This window comes from Salminus brasiliensis, chromosome 4 (genome assembly GCF_030463535.1).
Source record: "Salminus brasiliensis chromosome 4, fSalBra1.hap2, whole genome shotgun sequence".
NCBI classification, from domain to species: domain Eukaryota; kingdom Metazoa; phylum Chordata; class Actinopteri; order Characiformes; family Bryconidae; genus Salminus; species Salminus brasiliensis.
This window is the reverse complement of record NC_132881.1, coordinates 37,695,191-37,711,178: the sequence shown is the minus strand read 5'-3', so window position 1 is coordinate 37,711,178 and position 15,988 is coordinate 37,695,191. Positions and strand designations below refer to the sequence as shown.

General features: G+C 39.9%; 2 protein-coding genes across 2 annotated transcripts; both read left to right on the top strand.

Moving 5' to 3' along the window:
* The first annotated feature begins 436 nt into the window (after positions 1-436).
* Positions 437-4,859, top strand: LOC140554185 (lysophosphatidylserine lipase ABHD12-like). Its single transcript, XM_072677031.1, has 13 exons — positions 437-525; positions 1,174-1,295; positions 1,403-1,502; positions 1,639-1,758; positions 2,108-2,138; positions 2,227-2,272; positions 2,357-2,486; positions 3,343-3,380; positions 3,583-3,662; positions 3,869-3,951; positions 4,071-4,149; positions 4,421-4,545; positions 4,687-4,859. The coding sequence occupies exons 1-13, from the start codon at positions 437-439 to the stop codon at positions 4,712-4,714; spliced, it is 1,071 nt and encodes a 356-aa protein (XP_072533132.1). The 3' UTR covers positions 4,715-4,859.
* A 3,827-nt stretch (positions 4,860-8,686) lies between these two features.
* LOC140554865 (lysophosphatidylserine lipase ABHD12) lies at positions 8,687-14,560 on the top strand. The gene is made up of 13 exons (XM_072678304.1): positions 8,687-8,861; positions 9,475-9,596; positions 9,704-9,803; positions 9,940-10,059; positions 10,950-10,980; positions 11,062-11,107; positions 11,607-11,736; positions 11,840-11,877; positions 13,548-13,630; positions 13,759-13,841; positions 13,973-14,051; positions 14,178-14,302; positions 14,508-14,560. Exons 1-13 carry the CDS (start codon positions 8,773-8,775, stop codon positions 14,533-14,535), a joined length of 1,074 nt encoding a protein of 357 aa, XP_072534405.1. The 5' UTR covers positions 8,687-8,772; the 3' UTR covers positions 14,536-14,560.
* The last annotated feature ends 1,428 nt before the right edge of the window (positions 14,561-15,988 follow it).

Sequence of the window (15,988 nt, the reverse complement as noted above, 5' to 3'; positions counted from 1 at the left end):
TTCCCTTTTGGGTCCAAGGCGACCCACATTCAAGGCAGTGCGTTGTAGGGTCAGGTTAGGTCGGCCCTGCCCTTTTCGTCTAGCGGCTGGTCCCCCAGGCCCCCCACCCATTTGCATTGATTTCCATCTCTGCCAGTGTTCATCCCTTAAGGTCTGGCCCTACACGCCATGTCAGCTCACAGTGTGGCAGCTACCACTGCAGTGAAACTACAAGAGCAAGGTAATAACTCCTGTATTTTGACTTTGAGTTGTTTTTAGAGGTTCCCTTTTTCCTTTTCAGTAAGTAGTTAGTAGGTCTTCTACTGTAGTGGTCAAATAGATGTATGGTCATGGGGTCAATAACCACAGTTAACACATTTAATGTACACACTAGACTCTCGACTCTATAGAGGAGCATACGCTGCCTTCGGCTACTTTGTCCCATAAATGCTGCGAGATGAGGAGAAGGGTTGGTGAAGCTGCTGGTTCTGGGCGGGCTGAGGAGGAATCTGTTAAAGGCAGTACAGCTGTGGACACACGAGTGAGGTTAGTGACCCATTAGTGACGAAATGACCTAAAGAATAATGACAAATAAAGACTGTAAATAATGCAGTTACTGTATTTGAGCTTATAAAGACTGATTCTAAAGTGTCTGCTCTGTACATAGCCTGCATGTAGGTGGAGGTGTTTCCAGTCTGATTTCCTATTGGCCAGCAGACTACTTCATAACTGGTCACTTAGAACCCTGCTGAACAACAACATGGCCAGCTCAGGATGGTTAATGTGATGGAGCAGCTTAGCTTTTGACCAGAATTGGGTATGTTTTCTTTTTAATGGTTTTAGCTGGTCTACCAGCATTACCAGCCTGATCAAACTGATCAGCCAGCATTACCAAACTGGTCTGGTATGACCAGCTTGGCAACCAGCTTGGTCAGGTTGGTCATGCTGATAGACTAGCCAGTCATCAAACTTGGATGAAAACATGCTATGCTGGTCAATAGCTAAACTGGTATTTGCCTGGAAGACCAGCCTTTCAACCTCCTGACCATCAAAAACCAGCTAAAGCAGGGAGGCTAAAACAGTCCTGAAGTCCTGTAGTTAAGCACTCAGCTCTGCTAAGATCCTGTGCTCACCCAAACCCTGGCACAACAGCTCCTGCCTGTGTTTGTGTTCATTATATTTGTTCTTTTCAAGATCTTCATGGAAGGTGTGGATAAAATGGACATCGCTAGCTCTCTGTGTCCTGTATGTGGCCTCACCGTATTCACTGCGCCTCTTTCCGGGTTTTGTACAGCACATGGTTTATTCACACGCTGGTGTGTTCCACATCTTAACATGACAACAACATGTCGCCTGTGCAGTTTAATGCAGTCTTCAGATTAACATACATTATTGTTTCTTTTTATTAATCATATTTTCTCAGTGCTGTACTTCGTTGACCTGAGCCGTCCTGCTGACCTCGCTCTCAATCACACCATTAATATGTACCTGACCTCTGAGGAGGGGATCACCCTGGGCGTGTGGTCAGTCCAGGGAACACTGCATATTATACACTTTCAGTGAAATGTCTACCTACAGACAGAGCATACCTTTTTTAACATGCCAACATGCTGTACATCACAGTCGTGTGTATTACAGTCCTCATTATGCTGTTATTAGGCACACTGTCCCTGAGCACAAGTGGAAGGAGGCTCAAGGGAAGGGTCTGGAGTGGTACGAGAAGTCTTTGGGTGACGGATCGCCTGTTTTCATTTATCTTCATGGAAACACCAATAACAGGTGGGCACACTATATCTATATAAACCTGAAAAGTTCAAACTTAAACTGGCCTGGAACAACTTCATCTGGATGATTGTCATAAAGGGGATTAAAGGAATGGGTTCACAGTGAAATCAAGTGTGTGCACTTTTCTTTTTTGAAACCTTCTTCTGAGAGATACTGTTACAGGGATTTGCCATACAAAGCATAGGATTTCACCTTTACTGTCATACATCAGCTTGTAGCACATGCACACATGAAATGTAGATGTTCTGTGATTCCACATTATTTGTATTTCTATTCATTATAAGATTGTGTTTCTATGCTAATTGTGGTGGGGATTTTTTTGTTTGTTTTTCCAAATACAAAGAGCCGCCCCACACCGGATAGCAGTTGCCAATGTGAGTAAGTTCCTCGTCTTCATTGTGACAATTCTAAGCCGTGTGATTAATGTCTTACTGACTGTGTTTTTGTTTCTTCTTGTTGCAGCTCATCAGTTTTCTTGGCTACCATGCAGTGGTTATGGACTACAGAGGTTTGTAAAGACAGTGTAAGACAGTGATCTTTAAGCTGAAAATAGCTTTAAGCTTTTTCCTCAGATAAACCCTCTGATCTTTAGGATTTGGAGACTCCACTGGTGAGCCCACAGAGTACGGACTGGTCACTGACGCCCTCTACCTGTACCACTGGGTAAAGTCCCGCAGTAAGGATAGTCTGGTGATCATGTGGGGACACTCATTAGGCACAATGTGAGTGGGTGTGAATTTTTCACAGCATTTGTTTGACTTTCTTACATAAACCTTTTTTTCAGTCTTTCAGGAAGTGGATGTGCAAATCAACCAGCCGGTTAACTTGCCTAGTTAGGGTAAATCTAAAAATTAATAAATTATAAAACAGTCACAGCAACACAATAGAACTAGCATTTAACCAAGCTTACTGTGCATCTTTAATTAGGCTCATCTATGGTAGCAATGGCAGAAGTATAATGCATATGAAGACTAAATGGCTTTAAATATGTGTGAATACAGGGTAAAACACACAATTCAGTCTAACAAGGAAAGTGGTAAGATATGATATGATCTTATTCAGTGTTTATGCTAAGCTAATGGCCAGCGGTCAATTCTGTTTACCTTAACTGGGCATCCTAACGGAGCCGTCACAAAAGCTTTTCGTCTTAATGGACATTTTTATTTTCAAATTTCTTCCATTTAATTAAACAGTATTTTTAAATAGTGTAGAATATGAAATTTAATACATCTTTATGTTAGCTTATGTACACTTAATCATTGTATATAATAAGCATTACACATTATTCGATGAGGAGAATACAGTGGAGATGGGTGCTGAAGATGTTGTTTTCGAGTTTTATTACAGCAGCTAAATCCTAAATCCTGTACTGTATGGTTACAATAATTGTTAGAGGGTTAACACCTACAAACTGTACAGATGTGGCTTCTGAATCACATTAATAATCCATTTGACATCTTCTATAAGACCATTAAACAATCTAAAAACAAACTGAATATTATGCAGATAAAAGAATATTGCATTACTAAAAAAACCTACATATGTAGCTGCAAGGGCAATTTGCTTTTGTGTTAACAGTGTGGCAACTAACATTGCAGTACAACTACAAGAGCAAGGTAATAAATCACCTACAGATTTTAATATGTCCCTGGTTGTTGTTTTTGTATCATAATAGTCACACTGACATGACCATTTATGCATGATTTCAAAATAAATACAGTATTACTGATGTGTTTGTAGCTAAAATGCTTACAAGTACAAGATTTATTAGAAGCAATGCAGTAATACAGTAGCCCACGAGCAGTGCTGTTGTTCCAGGAAACCCTGTTGACGCAGTGATACTTGAAGGTGCGTTTACAGGTACCATACATGAGATAACCTGCCACCCTTTTGCCTGGGTAGGTGACATTGTGGATCTTTCTAATGTTGGCATGATTCAATATTAATTATTCTATAGATAAGTCTATAGATAATAGACCATAAGAGGATGCTATCTAGTAGCTGTTGACCCCAACAGCAAGAAGAAGTTCTATACATTGATTAATATCTTGCTAAATAGAGATCTGTGTATCTATGAGGTATTTAATCACCTTTTTTCTCTTAGTTTTACTGGAAGTTTCCCTACATTCAGTACTTTTTCCTGAGCCCACCCAAAGAAAGCAAGTTCGCAGTGGCAAATGATGTTAAGTATGTGTAAAACAATAACACATAACTGAACACACTGACAGTAATCATAAACAGAGACTGTAACCTGAAAGAAGTCAGTATTGTCACCATGTTTCTAATTGAGAATGTTATTTTTCCAGTTTGAAGAGAATGAGGACTCCTCTTTTATTGCTTCATGCTGAAGATGACAACTTGTTTCCTTTTCAAATGGCTCAACAGGTACAACCCATTTTAAAACTCAATACAGTATTACCATAAAAGCGCATTTAACACATTTTTAAAAACACAACACGTTTCCCTTTCTTTAATAACAGTGTATTAGTCATACAGCACTTAAGATTTCTCACTTTCAACAACAAACATTGAAGAAAACTCTTCATGCATGCTGATGATCATATGTGTGTATGTGTGGACATTGTCCCCTTTTTTATTGTTTTTGTTCTGTCAGACATATTTTTTAAAAATGAATAACCCGTATTAATCTATTCAGCTTTACAGCATTGCCAGAAGTGCCCTGGATTCAAATGAACGAACCAAACTGGTATCATTTGATAGATCTCTTGGATATCTTCATAGCGGTCTGTACAGGGACCCTGGTTTGCCAGGTATCATAAGGTAATGTCCCCAATCTGTTCTTTGTGCTTTTATGATCCTCTGTGTTGAGTGTCATTCATACATAATAAATCACTCAATTATTAAAAAGTTCTCAATTCAGCTCAGTTATTACAACATTATTCAATTATTTTACCATTACAGGGAGTTTGTGCAGTCACTCACAGCATAACCACAGAAAAAAGAAGGGTATTTGTTTCCCAGTCCTGCTCCTTCTCACTCTACTCACACACCTGATCCTGCCAATTAATGTAATCTTCCAGTATCGAAACCATGGAGGTGGTGCAATTAATAGTTGCAAATCCATCCAGGTGGGACTGTACTCTGTTTCTCATGTTGATGTGACATCCCTGCTACTGTTTAACAATAAACTAAAGATCATCTCAAGAATGACTGCTTTGTGTGCTGATTGAGTGCTGAGAGGTGACCTTTATTGATTAATATTGTTCTTATGTTTTTTTCTGTTCTTAGACCATACAGTGTCTTTGTCACAGGAATGATTCACAACACAAATATTACCTTGTGTGAAGTGGTGTAGTGATGGTCCCATTCCACTGGTTAATGTGGTACAGTGTGGATGACAAATTGTGTAACAGATGAGCTACAGTACATGTTAGGTATTCTTCACACAGGGTACAGGGAAGTTGATTAACTGGCAGCGTAGTGTATCACAAGATCACCACATATACACACACACAATTGTTGGTACCCCTCGGTTATTGAAAGAAAAAACCCACAATGGTCACAGAAATAAATGAATCTGACAGTAATAATAAGTAAAAATGCTATGAAAATTAACCAATGAAAGTCAGACATTGCTTTTCAACCATGCTTTAACAAAATTATATATAAAAACATTTATAATTAATATTTTGTTGCACAACCTTTTGAGGCCATCACTGCAATCAAACGATTCCTTTAACTGTCAGTGAGGCTTCTGCACCTGTCAGCAGGTATTTTGGCCAACTCTTTATGAGCAAACTGCTCAAGTTGTCTCAGGTTTCAAGGGTGCCTTTTCCAAACAGCATGTTTCAGCTCCTTCCAAAGATGCTCAATAGGATTTAGGTCAGGGCTCATAGAAGGCCACTTCAGAATAGTCCAATGTTTTCCTCTTAGCCATTCTTGGGTGTTTTTAGCTGTGTGTTTTGGGTCATTATCCTGTTGCAAGACCCATGACCTGCGACTGAGACCAAGCTTTCTGACACTGGGCAGCACATTTCTCTCTAGAATCCCTTGATAGTCTTGAGATTTCATTGTACCCTGCACAGATTCAAGACACCCTGTGCCAGATGCAGCAAAGCAGCCCCAGAACATAACAGAGCCTCCTCCATGTTTCACAGCGGTGACCGTGTTCTTTTCTTGATATGCTTCATTTTTCCGTCTGTGAACATAAAGCTGATGCGGCCACGTCCCATGGATCTTCCCATGGATCTTAAATTTCTGAATAATATGTGCAACTGTAGTCACCGGAATATCAAGCTGCTTGGAGATGGTCTTATAACCTTTACCTTTAACATGCTTGTCTATAATTTTCTATCTAATCTCCTGAGACAACTCTTTTATTCGCTTCCTCTGGTCCATATTGAGTGTGGTACACACCATGTCACCAAACAGCACAGTGACTACCTGTAGCCCTATATATAGGCCCACTGACTGATGGTAGATACCTGTGATGCTAATTAGTGGACACAGCCTTTGGTCACATTTTTTTCAGGGGTACCATCATTTTTGTCCAGGCTTGTTTAATGAGTTTATTTTTTAAAATAATTCTGTTGAAGCAGGGTTCAAAATCGAAAATCGAATTTTCATTTGTTCATTTTCATAGAATTTTTATTTATTATTACTTTTGTCAAATTCAAGTTATTTCTGTGATCATTGTGGGTTTTTCTTTCATTAACCGAGGGGTACCAACAATTTTGTCCACGTGTGTAATAAGTAAGTAGTGAATTATGTTAATAAAATTAACAATTAAAACCCCGTTTGTACAGTAACACATTCAAAAAACATTCAAGAGGAGGAGGAGACTGTTGCTTCTGAATGCATCGAGAGCAAACCGGTAAAAGATATATCATGGCAGGCATATCATGTGTCTGCAAGTTTGTAGACACCTGCTCATCTAATATTTCTTCACCCAAACCTCCAAAAACAGGTATTTAGATGGTGTTCCTCTCCATACTCTGCAATAACAGCTTCTAATCTGTATTAAATGGTATGAGGATTTGATTGCATTCAGCCACAACAGCATGATGAATCAGTTACTAATGTTGGATGATCAGTTCTGGATCACAAACGCCACTGCAACTCATCTAATAATAGACTGAGCTCCATTACTCAATAAACCACAGTTCCACTGCTCCACAGCCAAATTCTGAGGACCTTAATACCTCTCTAGCCAGTGTTTACAATACAATGCTATTTTGTGTATTTCTCCTCAGTACTGTCCTGCAGACCTCCCTCTTAATCTCAGCATTAGAAGATGGGGCGACACTGGGCATGTGGTCAGTCCGATGAACACTGCATGTTTCACAGTTTGTCAAGTGAAAGTTCTGTTTGCAGCCACACAGTACCTTTTCTGTCCTCAGTATCACAGTCTCTAACTGTGTATTGGGCACACTGTACCTGAGCAAGTGGAAGGAGGCTTGAGGGAAAGGGCTGCAGTGGTATGAGAAGCCTTTGGGAGACAGATCAGCTGTTTTTATCTTCATGGAAACAAGAATAACAGGTGGCTTTTCAGTGGTTTCTTTGAACTGTTCTTTTTAGGAGCAGAATGACTGACAACTTACATCTTTAAAGAGACAAAATACAAGTTCAGTGTCAAAATTATACAGACAGCACACCTAATATTTGGTTAACTATCCCTTATCAAGCTGCACCTTGCTGCATCAGATGCTATTGTTATCCATTAAAAAGCTTCTTGCAAAATTCGGATTGGATATGTGACCACTCTTCTTGGCAAAATATTACATTTACCTTTGCTTTAGCCCTGAATGTAGACTTGAATGTAGCCCAAGAACAATTCAACCTGCCTAATGTTCAACAATTCAACCTGCCCCCCCTTACATTGCCAGAACATCTCTGACCTGACCAGCATAAACCCATTTATCTGTGATACATTAGCTCATCGTTTGGGTCCCTTTGTGCACCAATACACCTTGGGCACCTATGTTGTGACCTTTTTGCTACAAAGATGCAGGTTCACTGGTTGTCTTTTCTTAAGCCACTTTTGTTATACTGACCTCTGCCCTACATACTGAGAACGTCCTACAACACCTGCTGTTTTCAGGGATTCAAGGAGACTTTATTGTGGTACATGGGGTGGAACGAAATTGAAATCTCAAGATACCAGTTACACCCAAAGAGCAATTATGAGTAAATAAAATAATAATAATAATAATAATAATAAATATAGGACATGAGAAGGGTAGACATAAATAGCAAAGTGGGAAAGCAGAGAAATAAAAAATACGTAGCAGCAATCTAATCACAACATGAGATGAGTTCAGCAGCATGAATGAATTAACAGTAGTAGCATAATGAAGTGTGTCCACAAAAAGTGTCAGTGCAGTGTGTTTGGCTAGGTGGAGTTGAAGACTCTTACAGCTTCTGGAATGCAGGTGGCCCTCTTCCTGCATCTGGAGGTGTAGATGTCCTTTGGTGGTGGGGAGGCTGACTCTGACAGAACTCTGTGCAGCCTTCACCACCCACTGCAGAGCTTTCCTGTCTGCAGCAGAGAAGCTTCCGTGGCACACGTTGATGCTGGAGCACAGGGCGCTCTCCACCACACATCTGTAGAAGGATGCTCTGACCCAGCTGTCTAGCCATTGCAATTTGGCCCGTGTCAAAGTGGCTCAGATTTTAATTACTATTAATTAATATTAATATTACACCTCCCCATTTTTCCTGCTTCCTACACATCAATGTGTATGTGCACAGTCTTGTATGCATATTGACAGATCACTGTATAATTAATGGTATTCCTCTCACCTGTCATGAATATTAATGCTACTCCTGGTTGGTGCATTTCGTGGGAGTTGCTCTTTTGATCTTTCGGTCATTCTGAATGGGCGTCAATTTCCTGTCTAGTAAACACAGACGTGCAGAAATCCAGCCCTGGAATCCCGCTGTACATTGTAGCCCCGTGACGTAGTTCATATGTTCTCACACTAGACTCTCGACTCTATAGAGGAGCATACGCTGTCTTCGGCTTCTTTGCCCCATTAATGCTGCGAGATGAGGAGAAGGGTTGGTGAAGCTGCTGGTTCTGGGCGGGCAGAGGAGGAATCTGTTAAAGGCAGTACAGCTGTGGACGCGCGAGCGAGGTCAGTGACCCATTAGTGACGAAATGACCTAAAGAATCACAATAATGACAAATAAAGACTGTAAATAATGCAGTTACTGTATTTGAGCTTATAGCATTTTTTAGCATGTAGGTGGAGGTGTTTCCAGTCTGATTTCCTATTGGCCAGCAGACTACTTCATAACTGGTCACTTAGAACCCTGCTGAACAACAACATGGCCAGCTCAGGATGGTCAAGATGGTTAAGCTGGTGGCCATAATAGAGTATGTTTTCATTTCAAGGTTTTAGCTGGTCTACCAGCATTACCAGCCTAATCAAACTGGTCAACCAAAACTAGTCAACCAGTGTGACCAGCTTGACAACCAGCTTGGGCAGGTTGGTCATGCTGATAGACTAGCCAGTCATCAAACTTGGATGAAAACATGCTATGCTGGTCAATAGCTAAACTGGTATTTGCCTGGAAGACCAGCCTTTCAACCTCCTGACCATCAAAAACCAGCTAAAGCAGGGAGGCTAAAACAGTCCTGAAGTCCTGTAGTTAAGCACTCAGCTCTGCTAAGATCCTGTGCTCACCCAAACCCTGGCATAACAGCTCCTGCCTGTGTTTGTGTTCATTATATTTGTTCTTTTCAAGATCTTCATGGAAGGTGTGGATAAAATGGACATCGCTAGCTCTCTGTGTCCTGTATGTGGCCTCACCGTATTTACTGCGCCTCTTTCCGGGTTTTGTACAGCACATGGTTTATTCACACGCTGGTGTGTTCCACATCTTAACATGACAACAACATGTCGCCTGTGCAGTTTAATGCAGTCTTCAGATTAACATACATTATTGTTTCTTTTTATTAATCATATTTCCTCAGTGCTGTACTTTGTTGACCTGAGCCGTCCTGCTGACCTCGCTCTCAATCACACCATTAATATGTACCTGACCTCTGAGGAGGGGATCACCCTGGGCGTGTGGTCAGTCCAGGGAACACTGCATATTATACACTTTCAGTGAAATGTCTACCTACAGACAGAGCATACCTTTTTTAACATGCCAACATGCTGTACATCACAGTCGTGTGTATTACAGTCCTCATTATGCTGTTATTAGGCACACTGTCCCTGAGCACAAGTGGAAGGAGGCTCAAGGGAAGGGTCTGGAGTGGTACGAGAAGTCTTTGGGTGACGGATCGCCTGTTTTCATTTATCTTCATGGAAACACCAATAACAGGTGGGCACACTATATCTATATAAACCTGAAAAGTTCAAACTTAAACTGGCCTGGAACAACTTCATCTGGATGATTGTCATAAAGGGGATTAAAGGAATGGGTTCACAGTACCATCAAGTGTGTGCACTTTTCTCTTTAAGACAAGTGGTCTTTTTTGTGTTGTGCTGCAGCTACAAGGCTAATGAAGCTCAAATATAATGGATGTCCATGTCAACTAAAGTCCTTGGTGAGATAGAATATTAATTTTAGACCTTATCCCCAGTGCACAGCTAAAAAGGCTAACTTTAGAAACTAGACGTTTTGGCAGTTTGACTACATTCGGCATAAGGGAACATTTATGTACATTGCTTTTCTGTGCACCATGCCTTTAGTGATTTATACCAAATACCCTCAGCATAGGGCAAAGTCCTCTGAGGTAGAGTCTACTAACAAGCACATTATATACATTTTATAACTTCCTTTGAGACCCAATTACCTGCACAACTGTGTTCCAATGAAACCCTGTGATCTGCTTATGCACCATGCTGAACCCTTAAGCACATATTTTCTGTTCTCATAGAACTATAACCATCTTCTGCTGTTTAGTGACCCTAGATTTACCCCAGAAAGTGACCCTAATTTACCCTAGAAAAAAACTTTTGTTAAGTGATGATTAAACACACAAAGGCAACGCAGCACATTGTACTTTGTCCAGTCACACTGTTACAAAACAGGGATTAACCCTTTTACAGCATAGAAAGTCAAGCGTCAGCTTTTTAGCCACCCACGTTTCTAGCACACTTTGAATTGTATATGAATAACTGTAGACAGTCCTTGCCTCCACATTATTATAACACTGATTGCCATCATTCTTAGGGGTGTTGACTGATGATTGTATTTCATTTAAACAGAGCTGCCCCCCATCGGATAGGAGTTGCAAATGTGAGTAGCTTCACGGCCTTCACTGTTCGAAATCTAAACCATGTGAGGAGGTCTTACTGACTGTGTGTCTTGGTGTTGCAGCTCCTTAGTTCTCTTGGCTATCATGCAGTGGTTATGGACTACAGAGGTGGGTTGATCCACCTCCAGCAGTTGCATTCCCCAGTCAACATGTTCATGCGGGAATCACATGGGTGGAACATGGGCTAAGTGGGTTCCAGGTGCTAATAGGCTCTCTGGGTTTTAACAGGTGTTGTTACTGGGACCCAGTTGGGCTTCCCAAATGGACCCTATTGTTACAGCCCCCCCTAATCTCACATGGCTGACATCTAGGCCCCATGTATACTATATATACTGAATGACATTGCACATCTTAAACCAAAAGGGGGACATAACAGGGAACTGAATTATAATTCAAGCACAAACACTGATTACTTACTAAACACTGATTACTGATAATCAATAATTGATCATTATTGATAACACTGATAACTATTACAATTTCTGTGAAAAACACATATTTACACACTTTACACAAATTCAGGAAATGTAAGGGATTTTTTTTTTATATATATTTTTTACAGCACAGTAAATGTATTTTCTGTTATTTGTCATAAAATGTTCTTCAGGATTTGGAGACTCCACTGGTGAGCCCACAGAGCCTGGGCTGACCACCGATGCCCTCTATCTGTACCACTGGGTAAGGGCACGCAGTAAGGGCAGCCCACTGGTCATATGGGGACACTCACTTGGCACAGGGTAAGAACATATGATTTTACAGCTTCATTCACATTATTATACTAGAATGTTGCAAATAATGTATTACCATTGTAAACACAGGGACCTGCTCTTCTGTTTACAGAGTGGCAACGAACACTGCAGTGAAATTACAAGAGCAAGGTAAGAAATATTAAATTATTATTATTATTTTCAGTTGTTATTGTCTTGTCTTTGCTTGACAGTATTGAGCTATTGTATGTGTTGTTTTGCTTTTCTAATGTAATATTATTGAAACTAACAAGTTGTATCTAGATGGTGTTTATCTGCTGTGTATATAATATGCTGGGTGTTCAGAATCTTTTAAAAACAGTCAGGATCTATATTAATTAAATAAATAACACATTTTGGAAATGTACTTTCTGTCTGGTTAACATTTGCAACATTGTGTACAGCTCCTTTTGGTTACTTTTTAAGTGAATGAAAAAACAAAAACACAACTAAGCAGCCCATTTATATGCCCAAGATATGGCCATGGTTTGTACATCATTCTTTCAGTTTAGAGTAGCAGTTCTCAAGCAGCAAAGGTTCATATATTTATTAGTGCTGACTTTGTTTCATAATGCAAACTATTATAAATATCATGATTTTATTTATGTAGCATATAAAGAAAATCACAAAAAGGGGCATTTTGCCACCATAACAAATATGGCATATGTTTTATTGGATATTCCATTTATTAGTTAAATAACTTCCAGTGCATACATAATTGGTGTTATCAAAGCAAGTGTGATAATAGTATGAAATAACTACATTTTGGGAGGAGGAACATGAAGAAACATGGAGGATAAATGTCCTATACATTTCATCTCTACCTTGTTCACATGTCTATGACAAGTCTGCACAACCATCGACCAGCCCTGTCACCTCCCTTTTTTTCACCGTCACCTATCATTCCTGGCTCCACATATCAGAGGGGGGACTGGTTTCCTTCCACAAAGCAGAATCTACTCAATCTCCTGCCCAAAGTTCTCTTCCTTCTCGGACAGTCTTCTCTCAAAGCATGATAAGCTGAAGACATGGTCCGAGCTAGCAAAACATTAAACCAGACATTAAACTGTGGTAATCAACTCCACTCTCCTTCCGCACACATCCACAACTGCAGAGTCAGCAGCCTTTCAACAGCAACCTTTCCTTTAAACACCATGTAAATCAAGCTAAAACTTCATCACATCCAGAACTGACTACTGCTACAGCACATGATCCAAATTCCTAAATTAACTTCAGTACATTCAGAACTGCACGCCTGCTCACACATTCCCATTCCTGATCACATTACGCCTGTCCATCAAAAAACATCACTGGCTTCTTGTTTCTTGTTTCTATCCCCCTGACCTGCTTCATCATCATACTCCCTCCCATAGCCTTTGTTTCTCTGATGCCAAACTCCTGTCCATACCCCTTAGGACTAAGCTCTGGACCTGGGTCAACAAAGCCTTTTCTGTAGCTGCCTCCTCTCTCCCCAAGCACATCTGAGACTGCGCTGACCTGTTCATATTCAAATCACTTTTCAAAATTACCTTTTCAGCTCATCTGCTTTCATCTGTTTATATCTCATTTCATTTTTATAGGCATGTAAAGTGACTTTGAGTATCTTGAAAAGTGCTATAAAAGTGTTACCATTTTTATGTGTTTATTAGTAGAATTATTAATTTCATTGGCAGTTTAAACAATGCAATGGCCATGGCAGAACACATGGCATGTGGATGTTGTCCCGGGGTCTTCTTCCCCCCAAGGTACCCTACTAGAAGCAATATTAGTGTTCAAAGATTATTATAAGCCTGTGTTTGCAGGAAACCCTGTTGATGGAGTGATACTTGAGGGTGCTTTCAACACAGGAAAATTGCCAGAGGGATTCCCTCATCCTTTCACATGGGTAGGAAGCATCCTGGATCTTTTAAACATTGGAATTATAGTGGGTTGTACAGAATAAAATGTCTGTGCATGTGATGAATCCTGCAGTTTAAATCCACTGTTCACTCTTCCCCCCCCATACTTTCCTAGTATTACTGGAGGTTTCCCTACATTCAGTACTATTTCCAGGACTTAATGAAAAAAAACAAGCTCAGTTTCCCCTCTGGTGAAAAGTATGTATAAAGCAAGAGCACATAACTGAACATTGTAAACATTCAACCATTAGAACATATTGGAGAACACTTAACTATAAAATGTAACCCATGATTCATACTAAGTGGCTGAATGTGGATGTCTGCCACAGTTTGAAGAAAATGAGGACGCCTCTTCTGATCCTTCATTCTAAAGATGACCATATGGTGCCCTATTGGGTAGCTGAGGAGGTATGCAGTGGAACTGTGTGTGTGTGTGTGTGTGTGTGTGTGTGTGTGTGTGTGTGTGTGTGATTGTGTCGGTCACATGCAATCAAAATCAAATACTGATTCGTAAACCATCATTTTTTTATCCAGTTATACAGCATAGCCAAAACTGCCCTGAAGTCAGACGATCAAGTCAGACTGGTGTTGTTTGATGGATCTCATGGATATCTTCATAATGGACTCTACAGGGACCCTGCTTTGCCAGACATCTTACGGTGATGTTTCAACACAGTCCTCTTGAAATATTATGATATAAAATACAGAAATAAAAACATCAAAATGTACATTTTATTTTTAATATTAAAATAACTTTTCTTTCTCACAAAGTGTTAGTACCATGACATGACAATGTTGATAAGTTCACTCATTATTAAAATGTATTACTTAATAAGTAACAAAGCCGTTATCTTTACATTGCAGGGAGTTCGTGCAGTCCCTCGCAGCATAATCTAGAAGTGCGGAAACGATGCTTAGGACATTTTATCTCTGTATGAACTGTTTGCATCTTACCATCTGACATATGCAGACAGGCACTGAGGAGGTGCTCACTTGAGTTATAATTTCTTTGTAGATTAAACATATGGAATTATATTTCATATATGAAATATTTCAGATTTGATTTGATGAATATTAAGCTTATCTGAAATGGAAATGTGAGACGTGAAAGATGGCAACCTATCTATAACTGATCAAATAGGCTAGTCATTGCATTTGCATGATCAAAAAATCAAGGGTCAGTGAATACATGGTGATTGGTGAATAAGCGCCTACGATTAGGATGATGATGGTGATGCTAAATACATAGAATAAAACAAGTCCTTGACATTTTTTGTGCCTTCTTTGTGCTCATTTTATGAAAAGACGTCAAATCAAGGTTTATTATCAGTGGCCTGTGGGGCACCACTGTTATGCCTTTGGGTGTGCAAGAAGTTCTCGGTACACCTTCACTACAGTGGCTCTAGAATATCCCACAAAGCTAACAGTTTCCGTGATGCTACCAACATTCACCCCCTCACTGTTACAGTCATATCAGAATATTATGGTCACCACTGGCTTGGTATGAACTCGGCCCAGGACGTCACAGATGCCACGTGACAGGGTTTGCTGAATGTATAAATAAGCGAGAGAGCTGCAGACTGTCCAACATCAGCTAGTGTTCAGCAACTGTTCATAAAGGGAAGAGAGGTGGATAGATGTGTAGCAGCATGGTGCTCATGTACAGTACATACATGTTTTGTTTTACTGTACATTTATAGTGATTCATTGATATTGTCTGTAGAGATAGGATTTAATAATAAAGTCTGAAACTGAGTGACAGAATGAAAGGGTATCGGAGAGGCCTCACAGAGTCACAACTTGTTCTTGATCTAGAAAGGTCTGTGAGGTCTTGGACAGTATGGGATTAAAAAGCACACAATAAAAGTACTAACATAATAAAAAGATGCTAAAATTCATATTTAACATCAGAAAGGGGGGAAAAAATCACAAAGTCTGTGAATATTTATATACATACTATTACAGTATGTGCTGGTGCTCCTACCCTGAGCGCCTTACCTGTGAATCATGTTACACAGGTAGATGAACATAGCAGTCATTTCTGAGCAGCTTGGTGTGATTGTCCAGCAGGGGCTTCAAACCATCTCTATAAAGCAGATCACATTTAATGTCATGACTACCTTCAATAGACCTTTTTACTCATACAGCAAAAAAAAACATATATAGAAATATATAAAAGAATATAGAAAGTTTGTAAAGTTCAAATGTATCCTGGAGAAGTGTTAGGAAAGTGTGAGGGATTTATTTATGAGGAAAGAGCACAAAACCTGTGATCTATAGTGTAGTATAGATGTGTATATCCTCTTAAACTACTTAAACAGCAGCAGTGACCGCAGCTGTAGTAA